Here is a 16431-nt window from a genome sequence, read left to right as displayed (position 1 = left end):
GACTTTGGAACAGGTGTTGGCCCTTCCATTTCTCTCACCTCCTCAAAGCAATCAGTCCTCCTGTCTTGTCAACAGAATCACCACATCGGTCACACCTGTTCTCATTCTCTACTCCCACAGTTGAGGCCTGAATCCTTTGGGGTCTGGACTACTTAAGTAGACTAATTTTCCTCCCAGCTTCCAGAGTCTCCTCTCTCTAAACTATCCTCCACAGAACTGACAAGAGGCTTTGTAAGGTTCAGGTCAGCCTATCTCACAGGCCCCATTCCCCCATTCAAAAAATCCTCATCAACTCTGCTGCTTCTCGCATACCATACAAGCCCCCGGTCTGGTTGTCCAGCGTCTCTCCTTTTAAATCTTATTTCACATTCTTCCTCTCACACAATCTCCATCGTAGCCAAGCTGAACCTCGTAGTGCTAAGCCGTAAACTTAACATTGCACCACACAAACCATTTCCCTCGTCAGAAACCCACACTTCCCCTCATCTTCTGGAAGGCTCCCCTCAGGTCACAGGGTTTCTGTGAAGTTCCCAAGTAGTCAGTGCTTTCTTCCTCCCCCAAATTACTTCACATTTCCTCATCTGTATGGATGCAGTATCCTCTTGGTAGAATGTAAGTTCCTTGAGGGCAGGAACTTCTAGTTCTGCCTTTACACACCTAGCACCTAGCTCAGTCTTTTTAACAGATATTTGTTGAATTGGACCTAGAATGTCTTAGAAACCAACCCTGATCCATTTCATTTTACACTGTTATTGTTCAGTCATGTCCAGCTCAACATGACCCCATGAACAAAAAGTCCATGAGCTTTTCTTGGCAAAGATACAGGAGTGGTTTGCCATTTCCTGCTCCAGTGACCCCATTTTGCAGATGAGGAATTGAGGTAAAGAGGGGTTAAGTGACTTGCTGAGAGTCACACAGCTAGTCTAAGTGTCTGAGGTCGGATCTGAACTCGGGGCCCAGTGCTCTATCCGCTGTATCACCCAGCTGCCATTTTATGCTAGGGGAAACCAAAGACAGAAGGGAGATGACTTGCCTGAGGTCATAAAGGGTGTCACTCTTAGAACCAGGCCTGGAAGCCAGACCAGGGCTGTCCCCACCATACTTCAGCCCCCTTTAGAGTCACTCACTCTTCGTCCGCTTCTTCAGGTCTTCCACGTAGCTCCTCCTCCTTGCGCTGCTGCCGGCAGATCAGGATAGCAGTGGTAGCCACGGCCAGAGTGATAATTGCTGCGATGATGCCACCAATGATACCACCGGTGGCACCAGCACCTGCTGTGTCACGGGACTCTGCCAGAAAGAGAGGAGGAGAGTGAGGGGGCCGTGGTGGGAGAGGGGGCACCGAGGAAGGCTCAGTCCCTCCTCTCCCTTCCCTAGTTCTGCCCTGGCTCACTGGGTGACCTTAGATATCACTTACCCTCTCTGCTCATCATTTTGCCCATCTGTAAATGGGCTGGATTTGACCGTCTCTAATGTGCCAGCTCGGCCAGTCTGTATTCTTAGGTCTCTGACATTTGAATTTCACTTTAATGTAGAATGAGGAGGCCTATCTTTCCACCCCAGAACTGCCTGTGTGACTCACCATTTGTGACCTTGGGCAATTCACATCACCTTCTGGGTTCTCCCCAATCCCCCTTCCCTTCCTCTCTCTCTTCTACTTAGAGAGCCAGGGTCCTAAAAAGAAAATCTCCCCTCCCCCCATTCCAGGAGCTTGAGCTAATAGGACCTTCCAGGCCTGAGGTGAGTCATTCAAAGTCCTCTCTGCCACCACCCTGACATGACTTGGGAGAGAACAGAAAGAAAGACAAAGAAGGGAGAGGCTGAGCAGTCTCTGATGCGTGTTTATAAAAGGGGAGTGAGGATAGGAAGCCACCACCCTTCTCAGGGATTCCAGCATCTGCCCTCCCCGCCTTTCATGGGCCCAGGTGTCTAGACACCCCCTCTCCGCCCCCACCCCACATCACTCCTCCAGGGACTCAGGCATCCAGCTGCCACCCTCTTCCCAGCAGGTTCCATTTTCTTAATGAGTCCCAGGCATCCTGTCCCCTCCTTAGGACTCCAAGGCCTATTCAGAGAATCAGCAGTGACCCAAATGTCTGGCCCCACCACACTCCTCCCTCCAGGTATCCAAGCCCCCAACCTCCCTAACTCAGGGATGCCTCCCCCACTCCCAGAATCTAGTCCACCAACCCTCATTCAGGGACCTGCAGATCTGCACACCAACCCCTCCCCCCACTTTGGGAATGGGACAAATCACAGAACTCCCCTTCATTCTTCCTCAAAGGTCCTTTATTGAACCCTTGGGAGGGGGATGGATGTGGGGTGGGGAGAAACCCTATATGAAAATATAGTCCCTTTGAGTCTCCTCCCCAGTCTCCCCCGGGGTGACAAAACAGAAAGGGTGATCTAAAGCTCCCCTTCCATATCCTATTTTGTTTTGAGCACAGGAGGTAGAGAAGCCAAGTCCAATGTATTAAATGCACCCCCTCCACCCTCTCCCCCACTTCCCCAGGTCCCAGCCAGGGCCCGCCTCCAATTCCAGGAACCAAGGGGTGACAGATGAGCTCCCGTGTCTTTCCAGTCTGACCAGCCCATCCAGTGTTTCCCTCAGGTTTCGGATCCCTGAGGGAGGTAGGAGGAGGAGAGGTGTATGTGTGTGATTGCTTGGCCACAGTCCAAGAGGGTGTGCATGATGGTGTGAGCCAAACTCAGGTCTCTCCAGGGGGGTGGGAAGTAGGTATGTCCTGGTGTCACACATAGACTGCCCTCCGGGAGATGAGGGAGCCGTCCAGCTGGGACTCCATGTCATCCTCTGCCCCTGGTTGGGGCAGCATGAGCCCTCCCTCCTCCTCCTCCTCCTCTTCCTCCTCCTCCTGCTCCTCCTTGGTTGGACCAGGGGCTGGGGGGGCCCAGAGGACTGGCCCCCCATTGCCGAAGACCTGGGTCTTGGGGTCGTAAGAGCCAACAGCTCCTCCTTCTCCAGGGCTCTTCCTTCTCCGTCTCCTCAGCAGAATGAAGGCCATGGCCCCCCCGGCCAAGAGCAGCAGCAGCAGGGTCCCCCCCACGGCCCCCCACACCACTGGACCTACATCTCCCGTCGAGGCCCTGGGGGTGTCTGGGGAGAGAGAAAGGGGTGGACAGGGGGGAGAGAGAGAAAAAAAGGAGACAGGGTCAGGAGGGGGAAACAATGGGACATGGGAGCACATGAGGGAGAGGAGAAAGGAGGCAGCTGGGGCTAAGAAAAAGGAGAAAGGGGATGTAGGGTGGTAGAGAAGGCAGGGAGCAGAAAGCTTGTTTTGGGAACAGAGAAGATGATATGGAAGAGTGGAGAAATAGAAGAAATATTGGAGGAAGAGAAGGCAGGAAAGAGGAGAAGGTAGGTTTGAAGGGAAGAAAGGTAAAGGGTAGGAGGGGGAAAGGTTGGGAGGGTAGTAGAAGAGAGATATAAAAGAAGAATTGGAGGAAAGAAAAAGGGAGATAGACAGCATGGGGGAAAAGGGATAAGGAGAAAGGAGACAGCACAGGGTCATGAAGATGATAGAAGGGAGAGGGCACTAGAGCAGGAGAGAAGGGGTAATATTGGAGAGGAGAGACAGATTTTGAAGGAGGAAGAGGACAGAAGAGAGATGGGGTTGGGGGGAGACAATGGGATGGTACAATGTAGGTCAGAGGAAAGGAAAGAGAGGAAGGACCCTTGGCCATCACTTTCTCCCAGAGAGCCTTGGGAGCATCTACAAGGGAATCAACATGACACCATAGCTCCTCTAGTGGCAGCCGATGCTATGGCACTCACAGTGCCTTAGAGGGGGAAGGGGTTTTCCTGAAGTTACAGTAAGTCAGGATGAGAGGTGGGATTAGAACCCAGGCTTCTCCTGGTCAATCCAGGTCCCTTTCCACTGCACTGGACTTTTGGGGAATGGTAAATATATACAAATGCTAATGGAATGAAAGGGGACGAGGACCACTGAGGGGAAGAGGAGGAGGAAGAGGAAGGATAAAGCTAGAAGAAGAAAGGGAGGTGATGGAACAGGCATCATGGACGCCAATCTTGGGAAGAGGCAGGAGGGAAGTTGGCGATCGGAACTCTCACCCCTCCCACAACATGCAACCCATCATGCACCACTTCTCACCCCCTCCCCCAATTCAGAGAGGCCAGCAAAGACACCACCTAATCTGCTGTATCCCAGTGACAGCCCTCAGACACAATGGGGAGGGGGCATGGACTTCCAGAGGCAGGCCTCTTGGCAAGTATGGCCTAGGCCTGTGTCTCCAGATTTAGGGAAGGGAATAAACATGTATATGGTACTTGCTTTGTTTATGCCAGGCACCGTGCTAAGCGCTTTATGAATATTCTCTTGTTTGATTCTCACAACAACTCTGGGAGGTAGGTGATGTTTTTAACCTCAGGTACCTGAGGCAAACTGAGGTTAAGTGACTTGCCCAGGGCCACACAGCTAGTAAGTGTTTGAGGATGGATTTGAACTCAGGTCCTCCTGACTCCAAGGCCAGAGCTCTACCCAGTGCGTCACCTGGCTGCCCCTAATTGCCAGTTTTTAAGGTGGAGCTCTCATAGGCCAGTAGAGGCTGGCTCTAGCACCCCGCCTGTAGGGCTGTGTCTGAGGATGGGGCTGTATGTATCCCTGAGGAGGTGCCTGTAGACAGGTTCCTCCAGAGCTGGATTTCTACAAGTGTGTGTACGGCTGGGTATGTGGCTGTCTTTATGTGACGCCTCTTACATCTTCTCAACGTATCTCTGGGTTGTAGGTGCCGTCTCTGTGTGACAGTGTGACTGGGGGTTCCTGCTGATGTTTCTAAGTATTTCTTTTATAGGGGGCACAATAGGCCAGGGCTAACCAAGGCCAGTCTGGTAGTTGTTAGCTGGAGCTTCACTGCCTCAGTGCTGCCCAGGATGGTCTACTTGGCGGATGCCCGAGGGGGGAGCCCCATAAGGCTTTTTCACTTAGGCCAGTGGGAAGCTACAGCCATTAGGCTGTAAACTCCTCGAGGGCAGGAGCTGTCTTTGGCTACCTTGCATCTCCAGCATAGTGCTTAACAGCATATTAGGTGTTTCATGTTGATTGATTGATATCCTTGGTCTTTAGCCCTCAGAGCCAACTAAGCCTTTATTTTAGGGGAAAGCTAGCCTAGTCTGCATCCGGGAGAGACTTAGAACATTTCTGCTCTTACCATAGGGGGTGTGCTTGGGGGATGGTGATAATTTCTCCATGTTATGTCTGTGAGGGCATGCCTTTGTGACAACATTTCTGAATAAATATTTCTGTGTGTGTGTGTGTGTGTGTGTGTGTGTGTGTGTGAGAGAGAGAGAGAGAGCCTGAGAGAAAAGGGAGGGGGAGGGAAAGACAAAATGGGAGGGGCAGAGTTTTCCCACGTGAATGTCTGTGGGTATGTTTACATTTTTGCTTGTGTCTATAAAACTTGTTCCTTGTGGTATGTCTGCAATGGGGTTTCTGTCCCTCTCTAGCTTCCTCCCTCATACTGCATCATTTTCACTTAGCCCTTCCTCCATGTGGTTGCTTGTACCCTTACCATGGTAAGGGTATCTGGGATGGGCCTGTGTTGGATGTGGGGCCCTTGGGCAGCATGGTGCTGGGGAAAGAATACTGGGCATGGAGGCCTAGGCCTGAGCTGAAATCCCACCTCTGTCATTCACTACCAGCGTGGCCTTGGATAAGAGGCCTCAGTTTCCTCCCCTATGAGAGAAGGGGGCTGGGTTAGATGCCCCTAAGGTGCCTTTTGGCTCTGAGGTAAGAATCCGCTGAGACAGAGGGACAGGGAGACTTAGAGGACCCGTGAAGGACAGATCCTGGCTCAGGGCTGGACTGCTGTTACATTTTTAATGCTCTTGCAGTCACAGCCTCGAGGAAGTGGGGGAAGAAAATCATCCCAGTTCAGCCCAGCCCCAGGCCCCTAAAGCCAGGCCAAGAAAGACACACGATGAATCCCTAAACCAGAGAAGAGGGAGCAGGGCGGGTCAGCAGAAGGAGGGATAGCCAGGGAGGCACGGGGCCTGGGTTCCAATACCAGCTCTGGCCTTGGCATCTCTGGGATCATTGTGAACATGCTGTGACAGTGGGTCTGTGCTGGCATTTTGGATGGCATCTCTGAGTATCCTCGGGCTGTTCCTCCTCGTCCCACCTTTCATCCCTATATCCCCCACCCCCCAAACTTCAGACTGCAGGGTGAAGGCTCCCCGCTCCCTAGGGCCCCTTACCTCTGACTCGGATGGTCTGCTCAGCACGACTGGTGCCCACGGCGTTGGCAACGCTGCAGATGAAGGTGGTGTTGGCTGACTCATCTACCGAGCGAATGATGAGCCGAGGTCCCTGGGCCACAGCTGTTGGGGGGAGTGAGCCCATGGTGCTAGAGTTGGGGGAAAGTGAGGGACTTGTGAGTGTCAGCCCCTCTCCCCCTCCCTCTGCCTCAGGGACTCTAGAATCCAGCCCCCCAGTCCCAGGCTCCCACACCTCTGAGACCCAGGCATCTGGCCACCAGGTCCTGCCTTCTCAGGCACGCTTTCCTCTCCTCTGCAGGGATTCGGGTATCCCTGCCAAAGCCTCAGATCTTGGGGGGGGTGGCGGAGGGTGGGTCCTTGATATCATTAAAGGAACATTAACATCTAGAGAAGAAAACTTTTGACTACTAAGAAGAACCAGCCCCAGAGTGAACCTCGTGGCCTTTTCTGAAAGGGTAACCAGACCCAGAAACCAAAGTTGGATCAAGTATCTCATGCTACTTTCATGGAAAACTTGGATACATGGGGCTGGATGAAAGCAGAGGGGTGTGAAGTGGCAAACTCATCGAGTGGCTGGAGGTCTCCAGTAGAGTGCCCTAGGGGTCTCTGTGCTTGGCTCCGGGCTGTCTGTTATTTGGGTAGAGGAGCCTGCAGCATGTGCTGATAGCATTGTGTGCGTCACATGTGGCCGGACAGAATAAAGAGACAAAAATACCTTAAAAAGCCAGAGCAGGAGATAAATGTCCTCCCCGGGGAGTCAAAAGAAATCAGCTTCACGAGCATAAGATAGGAGCCTTGTTAAGCATTAATCATTACTTTGAAAAAAATCTGGGGGTTCTGGTGGACTCCAAGCTTCCTACAAGTCAGTAGTGACGTGGAGGCCGAGAAGGCTAATGGCACATGGGGCTTCCATAGCAGTAGTCGGGGCTAGACTCCTCCCTGGTCAGACCTCCCCTGAAGGACAAGGGTCAGTTCCGGGCACCAGCTTTAGAAAGCACACCGATAAAATGGAGAGCCAAAAGGAAAGGGTCTCCCTGCGACTAAGGGCCTGGAGAAGAGAAGCAGTGGGGGAGGGGGGAATGATAGTTGTCCTCCTAGTCTAAAGGGTGAGCTGACCCGTGATGGCCCCAGGGGGCTCAGCTAGGAACAATAGGGAGAAGTTACAAAGGAGCAGATTTAGGTTTGGTAGAGGGGAAAGATTTCCCAACAGTCAGAGGTATCTTGAAGTGAGACTGGCTGCTCCTTTCTGAGGATCTGCCAGCAGAGGCTGAAGAACCAGATAAAATGGCTGGGGTTGAAGTGTGGAAGCAGGTGCCCCCTCCCAGCCCACCGCCTCAGCCAGGACTCACGTGCTCCACTCGTAGGCTGTGGGCTCAGGGTTGCTCTGGGCGTCACAACTGAGGGTGGCCTCAACTCGACCAACAAACCAGTTGTCATCGTAGCCGGAGATGGAGACCTCAGGGGGGTCTAGGGGAGATGAAAGGTAGAAAAGAAGGGTCTGGGCTCAGTGTCGGGACACTGCTGGGACGCAGCAAGGAGAGAGGGACTCAGAATGGCAGAGGAGGGCATTTCGTTTGATCTTTTAGGGACCCACTGACACAGACAGTGCCCAGGGCTCAGAGCAGGAAGGGACTGGGGGACGAGTGGATAATATCTGCCGACTCCCAAGCCTAGAAAAGATGGTTAGCAGAGGGACTATGGGAGGAGCAGGCCACTCACATTTCACAGAAAGGGTGAGGGGAATCAGGACAGGCTCCGAGAGGGTCTCGTGCTCCACCTTACAGGTGACCTTTGCCCCATCTGCTTGAGGGGTGGGCACCAGGGTGAAGCGGCTGGTGACTGTGAAGGTGCCAGGCACAGGCCCGGCTGTTCTGGCCTCAGTGCCTTCGCCCAGCAGGGGAGAGAACCAGGAGATGCGGGCGGGTGGACGTCCCCCCGTGGAGACACATCGGGCCATGGGCGTTGGGTCCGGACCCAACGTCACCTCTTGGGACTCCGCATGGTTCTTCGGCTCAGCTGGAGGACAGAGAAAGGAGAAGGTGGTATTAAGGCTTTGATCTTCCCATTTCCCACCTCTCTTCCAGATGCTGATGAATGATTGAAAAAACATTTAGCAAGCCCTTATTATGTACCAGGCACAGTGCCCCAGTTACTAATGCTGCCGTGCCCAGCAGTGCTTGAAGGGTGCTCGACATACTGAACACAGAACATTGTGTGACTGGGCCAGAAGGGCTCTCAGAATGCATATGTCTGGGCTGGAAGGACCCTCGGCTCCTAGGCTGCACAATATTTTTAGCTGTGAGAAATAGGGACACCCAGAATGTGATGGGGCCCTCGAGGAGGGCCAGCAGACACGAGTGCTCACTTCCCTTCAATAGGAACAGCCGTGTTTGTTGACATCTTTGCAAATTCAAGGTCTGATATGTTTTGAGGTTTGACCTTAAGTGATATAGGCCAAGTTTACTCTGTTTTGCAAAAATTATACTTAACCATAAAAATTTGGTCAGGTAAGTAAATTTTAGACTAAGCAAAACTAAAAAATTGCTTTTATCTATCATAACACAACATCCAGGATTTTGTGACACATCTGGCGAAATCTGTGGCCCCCTCTTTTGAAAACCACTGACCTAGAACAACCTTTAAAACCCAAAAGATCAGGACCTGGAAACACGGACCAGACCCTGTCATAGGTAGGAGGCTGTTTGGATAGGAACCACTCACCATAGGAGCAGAAAGAGCCCTTAGGACACTAAGTCAGAATTGGACTGAGCCCTAAAGCATGTGCCCCCTCCCCCCACCCCCTCCCCCTCCTCCCACCCCAGCCCAGCACCACGCCCTCTCACCCAGCACTCTGAGCCAAGTGGCTCCTTTGCTGCTCCCCCAGGGAAAGGTAGCAAACTCGCAGGTGTAGTTGGCCTCATCTTCAGCCCTCAGCCCCTTCAACAGCAGGCTGGCGTCCCGAAGCTCCGCCTCAGTTTCCCGGGAGTTTCCAGTGACGAAGGACATACGCTGGTCATAGGGCCCCGAATTCGGGAAGCTGGCACCGTGTATGGGATGGAAAACGGCCACGCTCTGGCTGCCCCCGTACCTGTCCCAGCGGAGCCACATTACCTGGGACACCCGAATCTGAGGTTCCCCAGACTGAAGGTGGCAGGGGAGCGTCACATCACTTCCCAGAAGGCCCCGAACCTCAGCTGGTATCTGAACTTGGACATTCTGGGCTCCTGGGGAGGAGAGAGAGATGGAAGCATTGAGGGGGAAGCAGGGTCTAAAGTGAGGCAGTGTTGGAGAAGATGCATTCCCTCACTCAGGCTGTTAGCACCACTTCTGAGTCCAGCCTTGTGCTAGCTACTGACTATGGCAGACAGAAAGAAGAGTCTGTCTTCAAGTTCCGGGGACCACCAACCAATAAACATTTACAGGGGCAGCTAGCTGGAGCAGTGGATAGAGCACCGGCCCTGGATTCAGGAGGACCTGAGTTCAAATCTGGACTCAGACACACATAACACTCACTAGCTGTGTGACCCTGGGCAAGTCACTTAACCCTAACTGCCTCACCCCCCCCAAAAAAAACCCAAAACAAACAAAAAATAAACATTTACAAAAGCCTACTCTAGGCCAGGCTCTGTGCTAAGTGCCAGGGATACAAAAATGGGCAAAAGACAGCTCCTGCCCTCAAGGTGCTTACAATCTAGGAGATAGCAGGCAAACAGTGTACAAACAAGTTACCTATAAGAGAAACAGGAAATAATTAACAGAGAGAAGGCCCTGGAATTGAGACAGTTGTGGGAGGCAAAATAACATGGTAGACCATTTGTGATGAGGCAAAGGGCCAACAATCAGAACTTGGGGAGCAGGCCGAGGGATGTGGGGCAGTGAGGCAGGCGTCTGCTGGATCAGGTAGAAGGTTCTCTGGGTACCAGGAACCTAGGGAGGTTCTGAGCAGAGGAGGTGAAGGTGAAGAATGTTGGTGTTCTCAGATAACTTCCTCATTCTACAAGTGGTGAAAATGAGGCCCACAGTGGAAGGGCTTTGCTCAGGGTCACCTAGCCAGGCTGCCTGCCATCCGATTCCCAGCCAGGGCCTCCCTCGACTTTTCCCCTTTCTGTCACACTGTGGGACAGGGAAGTCAGCCCAACTGGGGAGACAAGAAGCTCCCCTCACCCTCCAGGGAAAACGTGGCCACACCCAGGCAACCTGTGCTCAAAGGGAGAGGTGAGGTCAGGAGAAGAGACCTCTGGGAGACTGGGCAGTCAGAAAAGGATTCCTTTAAGAGTTGGGAGCTCTAGGGAAGACAGGGGGACTCAGGGCCTGGATCTGGGAGGAACGAGAGAAGATACAGCTTCATTTCCTTTTGTGTCCCGCCAGGACCCAGGCATCCTGATCCCTGGCCCTGCTCGTCTGGCAGGAAGCCTGCAGGCTGGGGGAGAGGGCTTCCATGGGCCAGGAAGGATGTGCAGGGACCCAGCTGATACCCATAAACCTGTCACCAGTTGGGGCAGGGCCTCGAGGCGAGGGAAGCTGATGTCCCTGGTCTCCCCCGCCACCCCCATCTCGACTGTGTTGCCTGGCCAGGGAAAAAGGCATGGTTTGCCAAGGTCAGAACTGGCAACCAGCCCAGGGAGAGAACGCCTTGGTGCAGGTGTGGGGGTGGAGGCTGAAGGCCTTGGGGGTAAGGATGTTTAGGCCCCAAAGAGGTGAGACTGGGGCTTCAAACCCCTTTGGTCTCTGATAAAGGGGTTGGGACTGGAGGATGTAGGTCTGGATAAATGGGTGACTCATTAAGAAGAAAGGCCATGCATGGAGGCCTAGACCTCTGGGTCCCTAGGCAGGTAGGGACTTTAGCTCAGAATTTTAGATCCAGGAAGGAGCTGGGAGGTAAGACGCTTGGGTTCTTGCCAGACTGACTCCAGGGCCCCAGGTGCCCAGACTGTCCCTCCCAGCCTCCTAGTAAAATAGGGTCCCCCCCCAGGGGTGGGGCAGGATGTAGGCTGAGCCCATTTAGCAAAAGTGCTTTGAGATCCTTTAGTTGCTGCTGGCTTAGCCACCTCGTTAATTAATTAATTGCCAATAATAAGCTTCCTCCTGTCCCCGCAGCGGAAATCTGGATGGAGGGGGTGGGGGCCCAGTGTGGGTTCTCATCAGTGGGAATCATTTGTCTCTGTACTTCTGTATGGCCCCCCCATGGAGGTCAGGCCCTAACAATAATAATGATAACAATACTAATAATAGAAGCTAGCATTTATATTATACTTGAAGGTTCACTAGGAATTTGACAAAGATTATCTCATCTGATTGTCACAGCAACCCTATTAGGTAGATATCCTTATCCCCACTTTCAAGATGAGGAAATTGAGGCAGAGAGAGGTTGAGTGACCCGCCCAGGGTCACACAGCTTGGAAGTGTCTGAAGCCAGATTCGAGCTCAGGCCTCCCTGACTCCAGGCCTGGTCACCAGCCCCCCAGCTGCCTCAGGCCCAAGCCTTCTCAGTCACCATCTCAGGGGCTTCACTTGCTTTGTTTCTCTTCGCATTTCTGCCTGCCACCCCAAGGATTTTGTTCCATTTCCATCCATCCAAACTTCTGCCTGTCTCAGAGAATCCTAGATTTAGAGATAGGAGGGATGTTGGCTCAGCAGCTCTGACCACCATCTTGTTGTAGATGAGGAAACTAAAGTCCCACTGGCCACGATGATCACGGGGGTCCCAAGGAGCAGAGCTGGGATTTGACCCCAGGGCCTGGGAGTCCTTGCACTGCCCCACCCTGCCTCTCCCTCTCCTCTGGCTTAGGGAACCTCACTGTCTGTTTCCCTTGGCCTGGCTTTCAGGGGCCTGGGCTTGGGCCTGGGCTGGGCGGTTTCCTCCCCCATGGCCCTTCCCCGGCCCACTTTCTAGAGGCTGGGATGACAAGAGCATTAAAAATGTAACAGTTCAGGCCTGAGCTTGTGTCCCCGAGTCCCCTGCTGGCTTGCTCAGTCTCTCTCTCTGTGACAGACACCTCATAATGTGCCGAGCAGCTAACCTAGTCTCCCCCTTGTCTCTCTTCTCTAGGATGTTGTTTCCAGTCGTGTCCAACTCTCTGTGACCCCACTTGGGTTTTTTTTTTTTTTGGCAAAGATACTGGAGTGGTTTGCCATTTCCTTCTCCAACTCATTTTACAGATGAAGAAACTGAGACAAATGGAATTAAGTGACTTGCCCAGGGTCATGCAGCTAGTAAGTGTCTGAGGCTGGATTTCAACTCAGATCTTCCTAACTCTAGGCCTGGTTCCCTATCCACTGCCCCACCTAGCAGCCCTTGTCTTTCTTCTAATCTCATGTAAGGGGGAAAATAAACACCTCACCCTTTTGTCTATCAATCAACCAAAATCCTGAGGGATTTTCCCCTCGAGATTAATTTTTGTTTTGGACTAGGTAAAGAGGCCATTCTCTGCCTCGCTTCTTACCTAACCTTAATCACTGAATGGGTGTTGCCCCAGTCAAACCAAGGCCTGGGAAAGACCTTAGCTTAAAAAGGCCAAGGTCTCCCATTGCATCCAGGGTCCTGATCTATATCTGGCCACTGGACCTAGATGGCTCTGGAGGGAAGAGTGAGGCTGGTGACTTTGCACAGCCCTTCCTCACTTAAACCCAATTCACTTGTGTGTCCTGGCATCACCTTCCTGATGTCATGGTCATCTTCAAGAACAAAAACAAGGACAAACAAGAATCAACAGTGTGTGGGAGAAGGGGGGGGAAGTCAGCCAGTCAATAAACATTTATTAAGTGCCTACACAGGGACAGCTCCGGGATACCAACAAAGGTAAAAGACAAGCCCTCCCGGAGGGAGAGCAAAGAAATATATACAAATAAGCTATCAACAGGAAAGGTGTTAGAATTAAGAGGGGTTGGGAAAGGCTTCCTGTAGGAGGTGAGATTTCAGTTGGGACTTAAAGAAAGCCAGGGAAAATGTAGCAGAGATTGAGAGCATTCCAGGAACCAGAAAACAGCCAGAGAATGCCTGAAGCTGAGAGACAAGTGTTTTGCTCATGGAACAGCCAGTGACACTGGATAGAAGGATAAGTGTTGGGAAATAAGGTGTGAGAATGGAAAGAGAGAGACAGAGAGTGAGAAAGTGTGTGTGTGTAGGGCGGGGTAGGTTGGGAAGGGCTCTGAATGACAGATTTGACATTGAGGGCCTGATAGTTTATTGAGTAGGGGATAACAAGGTTCAACCTGCTTAGGGGAGTTAGGATGATAAACTTTGAGAGAGAAGGGACCTTTGAGACCATTATCATTTTACAGGTAAAGAAACTGAGGCCCCAGAGGACCAAATGGGATTTTACACATCAAGAAACCGAGCCCCTATAGGTGATAAGTGACAATACCTGGGATTTGAATCCAGGGCCCCCAACGCTCTTCCCCCAGCCATGTGCTGAGGACTTCCTCCTGACTCAGAGCTACCTAAAGGGACCATGTCCAGCCCAGTGCCTGTGCCGGTGGACAGCAGCCACATGACAAGGGCATTTCTCATGGTAGAGTCTCTGTCAAGGACTACCCAGAGTGGGTGCTCTGTAAGTGTGCTGAGGAAGAGGAAGGCCATGAGGGAGGGAGAAAAGGGAGCTAAGGGGGAAGAGACAGAAAAAAGAGACAGAGGATGAACAGGCCAGAGAATACCAGAAACCAGGAGGGACTGCACAAAAGCCAGGAGGAAACTGAAGAATAGAAAGTGTCAAAGCCAGGAAGAAACCTCAGAACAGAAGAACACTCGTACCCCTAGAGCTCAGCAAAGGGCCTGGCACAGAGGAAAGGATTGTCTAGAACAGAGAACGTGAGTTCTAAGAGACCTCGAGGGATAGCATGGGGCAGGCACTGGACATGGAATCACAAGACTTGGGTTCAAAGCCCTTCTCAGACTAGCTGTGTGAGCCCAGCTGCAGGTGACTTCATTTGTAAGCCTCACTTTCCCCATCTGCAGAATGGTGTCTGACTGGATCTAAGGGCCCTTCTATCTCAAAATGTATCTTTATAACTCACCTCGCCCCACACTTGCCCCATTTTCTCTACTCACTGAGAGAGAAGAGCAAAGGTGAGGCCATTACTTTCTCGATCAAGTGAAGAGGTAAGGGAATGGAGGCTGGGGGAGAACCTGGGGCTGCTTCCTGGCCTACCTAAGAGTAAGAGAAAGAGAAAGAGCACAAGCTGGTGGCAGAGATCAAAGAGGTAAAAGAAAAATATGCTGAGACATAAGTTACTTTCTGACTAAATCTGTGATTCTATGATCTCTAGAATAGAGAAGGTCAGGGCTGGGAGGAAACTTAGAACAGGGAATGTAAGAGCTGGGAGGGCCCTCAGAACAGGGAATGTCAGAGCTGAGAGGTTCCTTAGAACACAGAATGTCAGATCTGGAAGGACACTTAGAACAGAAAATGTCAGGGCTGAGCCTTCCGAACCTAGAAGGCACAATGTAATTGAAGAGACACAATATTAGTTAAGAGATCTTGCTAAATAATCTCTCTCCTACACACTCACCATCCAGTGCAGGCCCTCATCACCTCCCTCTTGAACTCTGGCTAGGAGGGGTGGTGGTGGTAGTTTCTGCTGTCTCAAGTCTCTCACCACTCCAGTCCATCTTAAATCAGCTGTCAAAGCAATCTTTCTAGAGTGCAGATCTGACCAGTCACTCCCCTCTTCAAGAAACTCCAATAGCTCCCTATTACCTCCCGATCCAAAGCAAAACCGGATTCTGCCATCCGAAACCCTTCCTAATTGTTTGGGGAACTCACCACCTGATGGGCGCGGCCCCCCCCCCCCAATACTGGCTTCCTTAGCTGTTCCTTAAAGCTACATCTCCCCAGACTCAGCGCATTTTCACTGGCCTGGATCTCTCCCTTTGCCTCCTGGCTTCCTTCAAGTATTCAAAATCTCACCTTCAGCAAGAAGCTCTTCCTGTTCCCCCTTAATGCTAATCCCCCCCCCCCCCAGTTTATCAGCAATTTCTCCTGTCTGTAGCTTCTTTGCACTCAGTGGTTTGCATGTAGGTTGTCTCCCGCTAGACCGAGCTCCTGGAAAACTGGGATGTCTTTTGCCTCTTTTTGTAACCCTAGCACAGTGGCACATAGTAGGCCCGTAATAAATGACTTGACACATAGCTGCGTAGGGTGGAACTTTCCTTCCATTCTGGGTACCTTTGGCTCAGCCCTTCTCCACCCAGGCTGAAGATAAATAGCTGGGTCAGTCACCTGAGGGGGAAGGAGGGACCGCAGCGCGCCAGCACTACCTGCATAGGCACACCACTCCCCCCCCCCCAGCCGGGGTCTCCAGAGCTAGGAGGGGGAGGGGCAGAGGAGAAAGCACGCCCCAGACTCTACTCCCCCCAGGCTCTCTAGGACAAAGACAGCCGAGAAGGGGTGGAGTGGAGAGAGGGTAGGAGATAATGCCCCGAGTCAAGGAAATCGGAATAGCCGAGGGGCTGGAAACTGTAGACCCAGCCAAAAGGGAAGGGATGGGGAGGGGGGGAAACCGGTCTGGACTACTCTCGATGAAAGTGAAACCCAGGAAAGTTGCAGTGGGAATGAATGGCCCAGCGCCCGGCCTTTCCCCGGCTTAGGCCAGGAGTCCTCAATTTTCTTCGCGCCTGCTTTCCCTGCGGTTCCCAAACAGCTTCCAAAACCCACAAATTCCGGCATCGTATCCCCCCCCCCGCCCCGCTACGGAAGCCAGGTGTCTCGACCCCTTAGGAGGCCCAGGTGCCCGGCCCTCCCGGTCGGGTACTTTAGGAATCTGGTCCAACCCCCACCCCAGCCTTCTAGGAACCCGGGAGTCTAGCCGGCGCTGGCGGCAGAGGTGGGGGGTGGGGAGGGGGAGCCCGGCCCGGGTCTCCGTCTCTCCCCTCCCCCCCCAGGAGCACATTCCCTACATTCCAGGGGAACGCGCGGGGGGGGGGGGGGGCGGGGGCGCGGCTGAAGCAGACCCCGCTCGATTTAACCCTCTCCTCACCAGGACGGTAAAGAGAAAGGGGGAGGGAAGGGTTGTAGCTGGGGGCTCAGGTGGGGAATGAGGGGACCAGACGGAGGAGTGCCGAATGGACAAGGGAGGGATAAACCCTCGCACATAGCTCGGGGACAGAGCGGCCCGAGTTCAGGAGAAAAGGATGGAGACACGCGAAGGGAGGAGGGGGTCAGAAGCTCGAGATCGGGGGGGGG

The 16431-nt window shown here is 52.7% G+C and overlaps 1 protein-coding gene across 2 annotated transcripts in view; it reads right to left on the bottom strand.

Moving 5' to 3' along the window:
- Positions 1-16431, bottom strand: part of NECTIN2 (nectin cell adhesion molecule 2) — a 28909-nt gene that overhangs the window by 11660 nt on the left and 818 nt on the right. The window contains exons 2-6 of one of the 2 annotated variants that reach the window (XM_027860696.1): positions 9094-9474; positions 7970-8266; positions 7600-7717; positions 6230-6378; positions 1128-1287 (exon numbers count right to left, since the gene is read on the bottom strand). In XM_027860696.1, the coding sequence (XP_027716497.1) occupies positions 1128-1287; positions 6230-6378; positions 7600-7717; positions 7970-8266; positions 9094-9474 (1105 nt within the window). Of the gene's footprint in view, positions 1-1127; positions 1288-2264; positions 3113-6229; positions 6379-7599; positions 7718-7969; positions 8267-9093; positions 9475-16431 lie in introns of those variants that run through there. The other variant, XM_027860697.1, reaches the window with a different exon arrangement.

The sequence above is a fragment of the Vombatus ursinus genome, unplaced genomic scaffold (assembly GCF_900497805.2).
Source record: "Vombatus ursinus unplaced genomic scaffold, bare-nosed wombat genome assembly UNPS02014239.1, whole genome shotgun sequence".
NCBI classification, from domain to species: domain Eukaryota; kingdom Metazoa; phylum Chordata; class Mammalia; order Diprotodontia; family Vombatidae; genus Vombatus; species Vombatus ursinus.
This window is presented reverse-complemented; position numbering and strand designations above follow the sequence as displayed.